The sequence below is a fragment of the Chaetura pelagica genome, unplaced genomic scaffold, assembly GCF_000747805.2.
Source record: "Chaetura pelagica isolate M959 unplaced genomic scaffold, ChaPel_1.0 scaffold222, whole genome shotgun sequence".
NCBI lineage: Eukaryota > Metazoa > Chordata > Aves > Apodiformes > Apodidae > Chaetura > Chaetura pelagica.
In genome coordinates this window covers 5660022-5667394 of record NW_009952711.1, presented here as the reverse complement: position 1 = coordinate 5667394, position 7373 = coordinate 5660022, and the positions used below count along the sequence as shown (strand labels likewise).

The following is a 7373-nucleotide window of genomic DNA, read 5'->3' as shown; positions in this document are numbered from 1 at the left end:
CGGGTCTGGCGCGGGACAGCGCGGGAGCGGGGCCGGGCTGAGGGGCCGCCGGGCCGTCGCGCGCGCGGCCGTTGGGCCGTTATGGCACGTGAGGGCGGGAGGCAGCGCACGAGCCGCCTCAGTCCTGACAGGGACGCGCGGGAGCGACCGCTGCGGCTCCGCGCGGGGCGTCCTTCAGAGCCCTGAGGTAACTGCTGCTCAGAGCGCGGTCTGGGCTGTGCCCCCCGGGTTTTCCGGGGCTTCATCACTTACCTCTCATGCCACACATGCTCCGCGTCTTCTCATCTCCGGGCTGCAGCTGCAGTTCCAGCCCACACGGGCATTTCTCGGGGGTGCTGAGGCGCCGCGCACCACCCTGGCAGGTAGGACCCTCCTCGAGGAGGGTGACACCTGCCAGCCGGTGCCACCCTCCAGCCTGGTCCCTGGCCTGAGGGCCGTGTAGAGGAGACACAACCCGCTGGTGGCCCTCACGCTGTCAGTTAATCCCGCTGAACCCTTGAAAAGCACAAGATGAAGGGTAAATAGTGACTGCCAGTGTCACTGTGATTTTGTGGAAACACGCATTCTGCCTCAGTTACCTGTCCTCTGAAATGGCTGCATTTCAAAGGTGTTACGCGTGAGTCCCCATCCTTGATCAGAACTGCTAATTAGCTGTATTAAAAATAATTATATTTTTTAATAAGGATTTATTCTCCTTTAACTGGAATAAAGATGTCCAGCACTAAGATACAGATATTGCTTACATGCCTTATTTCACAGTACCTGGCAGTGCTATTTCTCTACATACCTTCTTGTTAGATGGATAGTTTGTACTTTCCTAGTATGTGGAACAGTTCTGAGGGGAAAATATTTTTGTGTAAAGGACAGGATATTACTATGTTTTTGCTTTTAGGTCTTTCATGTCTAAATAAAATAATTCCATTTTTATGTTGATTTCTGTCCTTCCCTATACCTAATTTTTATTTGCCCCCAGTCTCTTCTTTGCAGTAATCCCAGAATGCATGCACCTTGAAGTATAGCATATTGTCAATGTTCTTGTGGGATCTGCTTGTTAATTTTGTGTAATCTTGCTCAAGAGAAGATTAGCCTGTTATTAGCAAGGTGGGTGTGAGCTAGTCTATATTTGGAGGAAGATGTGTCTTCTCTGTGAATAGATCTGCATTTTCTCTGATGGAGCTCGCTGTAGGCCTAGGTGATTCTCCCAGGACTGCATGAGCTTTTGTGCCAGGCTGCCTTGTAATAGCACGTAGACTGTAATTATGGATGTGCAGATTGATGTCACTGGGTCTATAAAGGTTCCTAGGGGGAGACTGTCTGCATCAGAAATGTGAGCAGAGAATTCAGATTTAACTCAGTGCTCTAGTTGCAAAAAATTGTCTGTTTTGCTGTTCTTCCAAATTCAGCTTTCCCTTGTACTCCAGTCTTTAGTGAGTGGTCTGTGAGAATCCTGTTGGACTGACTTTCCACTATTAATCCTGAAGGGAATTATTTCAGTTGTTCAGGTGCCTATATCAGCATCTCAAATATTACCAAAAAGTCTCTGAAACTCCACATTATCACACACCATTCAACACCTCATAGCCTCACTGCTCGTTGCTTGTCCTTAAAATTGCTCCCAGTGTTTCTTCCTCTGAAAAGCTGGTATTAATAAAGAAAGCTTAGGGGTACCTAGTAGCAACCTTCCAGCACCTAAGTGGAGGTTACAAAAAAGAGAGAGACAGGTTTGTTACTGAAGTGCGTAACAGGAAAATGAGACTCGGTCATAGTTTGAAACAAGGTTCCAAATGTCTGCGATGGGCAGGGTGGAAGGAATTGTTCTGAGGCTAAGGAAGTACTGTCCATTTTGACAACATATGAACATATGCAAATGTGCTAATGGAAAAAACATAAAGCCTCTGAGAAAATATACTGACATTTAAGGGATTCACAAAAGGAAAAAAGTGAAGTATTTGTCCTGTCTGATTTTATGGGGGCCAAGATTTCATCCTAGAGAAATAACACTAGGAAAGAAATAAGAAAGCATAACATCAGAAGGAAAAAAGCTGGAAGCTGGCTGAACTGTGTAACCTCTGCCACTTTTAGTACCAGGGAGAAATAAAAAAGCTTTTTTCTCATGTAAGCTGTAAATAAAGCACACACAGCTTTAACCAGTCAAATTAGTGCAATTTCTCAACTCATCACAGATTTCTTACACAGGGAGGCAGAAATGGATCCCTGTGCCATGGACATGGGCCCAAGAGTCCAGCAGGCTCATACGCAGTACATCTGTCCTGGGTGGCACCCACGATGCTCCAGCAGCACCTATGTAGGTTTTCTGGCATGTGGACACAAAAGCCAAGCAGCCAGTAGTCTTTGTCCCACCTGGACAGAAAGTGTTGAGCTAGAAAAAAGGGATACATAGAAGGCAATTTGGATTGTGATAGACTCAGCTCATAACAGTCTTCCAGCATCAGTACATTTGATTGCCCCACCTGCTATGAGGGAAAAAAATAAAATCAATAATGCATTTTGCTAAAAGGCCCTTTTTCATGTTATACAAAATAAAGTGCTAGTTCTACAAACTTGTACATGTTTCACAATACTACTGTGATAAATAGGACTATTTATCAAGGCTAAAGGGAGTTTCTCTCAGGCCCGAGACAACACAAAAGATTTGGTTTTGTTGTTATGCTAGTTACATCTCTTCCTCTAGACTTGTTTGTTTTTCTCCTCTGCATCACCCTCTTTCAGGATAGTAAAACTAAACGTGCATGTTGCTAAGTTACAGTTAATGCCTTTTTAGTTTAGCTGGTTATGCAGCTCGTCTTGTTCTGAAAAATGTTAACCAGGTCCTTTCTGGGTGTATCAGACGTAGAGCATTTCTCTGCCAATCTCAGGCATTGTAACTGTAACTAAACACTTTGAGCACAAGTCATGGAGTGCAGGCTGTTTGCCTACTGGTGAATGCTACATCTGTTATGGTGATGTAAACCAGGTCTCATGAGCCCACCTCTGCTTCATTTCTGCTTTTCATCAACAAAAATTAAGACTGTCTAAACTTCTACATTAACCATTCATCTACATACTATAAAGTACAAAACAAAATCTGTTCATGTTTCAACTTTAACCTGAAATTAATACAAAACTACTTATAGGGGGAAAGCGTAGAACAGATTGCTTTACAGGTTAGTCCATGAAGGAATGTAAGATTTGTTTTCTGTAGTACATTGCAGTAGTTTTCTTCCATAAGATGCTTGATATATCTTGAAACCAAGTAAAAAGCCTGAGAATGATCATGCCTTTGTCTAATCACATAGCAAATCATTGGCTGATGAAACAGATTTTTCTAAATTTTACAAGACAAGTTATTAGTGAACCGATCAAAAACTGTCTCAGAAATGTGTACAAAGGGCACTCTAGTGTCATATCTATACTGGGACAAAACTTTCAAAGTTCAAAGCAAGCTCTTAGTTCTGAAAATCAGCAAGACTAATTGATTTCTTTGAGTGTACACTTACCTTTTCAACTTACAAAGTCAGCCTTGCTCAAGTATTTCAAGGAAGAAAAAACTTTGACAAACTCAGATACTCTTGTCAACACATGACTTACAAAGTTGAAACCTACAATTTGCCAAGAGTTTTAAACTATAAAATTTTATAGCTGATACATAAAAAAGTATAGTACCTAAACATTCAAAATATGAAGCCGATTATCTAGAAACTTAAGTTTACTTATGGTATTTCTTTATATACCGAACTACTAAAGTTTTGATAAGAAAAACAATGTGTGTGTATACATACGCATTAAAAACCCCTAATTTGATCTTCAAGTCACGAAGATACATAAGATTTCTCTCCACTTTACCTCTAAGCTAAAGAGAAGAGAACTTGCAGTTTGCCATATTAACATTATCAATATAATAAACGTTTAAAGGAGACAAATGTGTGTTTAACAAACCTTTGTGGACTTCTCTGCAAAATGGACTACTATCTACTGGAAGTGATCGCCTGTTGAGAAGTGAGTAGTGAAATGGGGACACTCTGTGGGGAAATGAAAGAAATGCAATTTCTTGTGCATTGTGGCTTATCATGTTTAATCTTTTAGCTTTTCCTGTTTATCATTATTTGATTAAAAGAGAGGCAAGCATTTAGTTCCTGCACTTACTCAGTTCTCTCAAGAGCCCTTTATAGTTTTCTGCAAAGGCCACGCTGCTCTTCACAGTAATTGGTTATGAATCTGCTTTGGATCCAGACTGTCAATGACTTTGCTGAGAGTCAAAGTTAAAAAGTCTGTGTGCTGTAAAAGCCTGAGAAAGCCTTGTTCCAGGCTGTTCTGTGCATCACTGCATTCGTAATTAAGTAATTAAACGCAGGCAAAGACTCTTCTGGGATTTGCATTGCAGAATTGCCAAAGTGAAATCTTTGCCATAAAACTAAAGGAGTGGTAACACTAACGCTAGAGGTAACAGAGCCTCTCACAGAAAAAAATTCTCCAGGCGTGGAGCAGGTGCACGGATATTGTCTCATCTCACCCCTGTGCCTCAGGAAGAGCCTTGGGCAGGCACAGAGCTTCCTGACCACACCTACCTGTCTGCTGGCACTAAAGCCACTCTTCCTGGATACACTGACATTTCTTTACATAGTTCTGCAAGTCATATTCATTTGACAAGATCTATATATCATAGAAACTTCCACACACAAAAATGCATTTGTTTTGGTTTATGGTCTGCTTTTTATGGCTTTGGAGAGTGTAGATCAAAGGGCACTGCCTCTGGCATGGATCAGACCTATTGAACATTGCCAAATGAAGCCTTTGAATTTCAAGCACTAGAACCACTTGTCCAGTCACAGTTGAGTAGGTATGGAAACTGCAGCACAGAGAGATGGGCAGAGTCCCTGAGAGAACAGGAGAGCTTCCCTCAGTACCTCTGTAGGCTGTTCTGGATAACATGATACAAACATACGCTACTTCTAGCCACCCCACAGTTGCTCTAACCCTGGTTACAGATGGATAAATAACAGCTTTTTGCACTAAGGAAGAGAATCAGTACCTCATTGCTATAGTCAAAGACCAAACAAAAGAATAAATAGAACCAATTGTATTAGTAGTAAGACAAAACACAGATGCTCAGTTTGTGGCTATAAAACTCCCAAGTCAGATTTAGAGGCCAGCTGGTTTTTATGTTACTGTACTAGTTTCTCTTTGGGGGACTCTGTATTTGGGCTTATGGTGTATATCTGATTTCTCTAGGAAGCATATGGATATAGCTGAGAACAGGAACAGATTTTAGCAAGAACGTATCTGGCAAGAGAAACAATTAATTTTAAAGACACCTCTGTCAAATTATATCACTTGCCCTTCCCTCCATCCAGATCAGTAGTTGAGTTTTTCAACTATAATTATGTTTCTTTGAAATTAAGAGTAGAATGGTTGCAAGCCAAGTCTATATTGAACAGTAAGCAGGACCAAAATCTTAGTACAAAAATATCATTAATGTTTGTATTAGGTATAGGTGGCATGGTTTTGGTAGCAGGGGGAGCTACAGTGGTGGCCTCTGAGAACAGACCAGAAGCAATAAATGAATCTTCCCCAAGTCTTTATCTTGACCTATGAGCTTTTTTTGGTTTATTTTCTCCCCATTCTGTTGAGGAGGGGGAGTGAGAGAGCAGCTTGGGCATCTGGCAGCCAGCCAAGATTAACCCACCATAATGTCACAGAACTTCTTACAGTAAGACCTCATGTATTTTCAGCAATTACCAAGCATTTCCACAATTAACAAGGAAATGTAGTTAAAAGACAATCAAGGGGCTGCTTACATGACAGGATGTGCTATGTTTTGGTTTTTTGTGGAGTTTTTTGGGAACTACAGCTTACTCTGAATTTTTAAAGGAACATATTTACTGGAATGCAGTAACAAAACTTCTATTTTGAACAAGTAATTATGTCTGAGTAACAGATCTGCTGAGAAGCAGGAACCAACTAGTGCCTGAATTTGGGGGTTTGTTGACTAGGAAAGGAAAATGTGGCTGAAGAAGCAAGGAAAAAAATAAAAATGAAGGAAAAGATATCACAAACATACCACTGTTAGTAAATGCCATAAAAAAACCCCACTATGACATCTCAGAATTCTTCCATTCTGTATTAGGAGATAATAAATCAAACTTAGTTACATCTTTTATTGTGCAACAAAAGTAGGGAAGAACACAAAAAAAGAAAACTAAATATGCCTAAGTACACTGTGACCTAGTTACATAGATGCTGCACTCACCCATTACATCTGAGAGCAGCTTCCCTAATCCTCAGGCTAAAATTCACATGAAATCCAGGATTTCAGTGAAAGAATGTGGAACTAATTATTTTAAATATATGCACTATCTGTCCGCAAACACCATGATGGATTAAATTGCTTGACATGTATTATGCTAGAGGGTAGATTCAAAATCTGAAATTTACAGAAAGATGTTTTAGGATGCTGTACATCTGCAACTGCAGGGCTTGGCCATAAATTTTGGCCCAGCTGAGCTACAGAAGAGAAACTTCTCACAAACTCATAAAACCCTCTTGAATACTAAACGAAGTTGTGGAGTGCTCCTATTAAAAGACTCTTTCTAGTCAACCCAACTACAAATGGCAACCTTGTCACTCAGGCTGAGACTTTTGAATACTCAGATATGATGCAAGCCAGCAAAGTCTGATGGGTGCCAGGGTGCTCATCCCATCTCTAGCCAGTTCTCAAAAGCTAATCACAGAAGTAGTCCAGGCTCACGTTAACGTCTGAGCCTTTAAAACAGTAGAAGTGGACTTTTGGGTATTGGCAGTGATTCTAGGCTGTGCTACAATGGCTTCTAATATGCAGGCCTTCTTCAGTGATTTTATCATATGTAAACTGCAAAGCTAGAGATGCAGCATATAAAAAAGAAGAGAGTGTTTTCCTCTTTAATATAGCCATTTTTCTATAAATGCTGCAAAAGCCAGTATGATTTTTTTTTCCCCCATTATTAAGAGGTTGCCTTGTTTTTTATTTTTATTTATGAATTTTAATTGAAATACTTAGAACTTAAGCTTGGAGTTAACTTGTACTTTAAAGCTGGAAATCTCGGTCTCAAGGGATTCATTCTGCTTGACTGTGGGTTTCGTGTAAAGCAAAGCCATATTGTTTTATTTGGTAGAAACTGAGCAAGCTGTTATTGACTTCTAAATATTCAGGATCTATTCCAAAACATGATAGTTGCTAACATGAATTATGTAATTTTTAATGGAAAGTAATTTTATTTTTATTTTACAGTCTGTGCTGTAAACTATCTTACTTCCAACTTCAATTGCATGACATAATATAGGGAAGGTTATGAGCAAGTAGTTCAATGGGACTGTTTAAGCTAACATGACTAGTAGGT

General features: G+C 40.4%; 1 protein-coding gene across 1 annotated transcript in view; it reads right to left on the bottom strand.

Moving 5' to 3' along the window:
- PYGO1 (pygopus family PHD finger 1) overlaps positions 1-7373 on the bottom strand; it is a 20831-nt gene that overhangs the window by 7710 nt on the left and 5748 nt on the right. The window contains exons 2-3 of the mRNA XM_009994542.1: positions 2264-2361; positions 253-472 (exon numbers count right to left, since the gene is read on the bottom strand). Coding sequence (XP_009992844.1) covers positions 253-472; positions 2264-2361 — 318 coding nt within the window. The remainder of the gene's footprint in view (positions 1-252; positions 473-2263; positions 2362-7373) is intronic.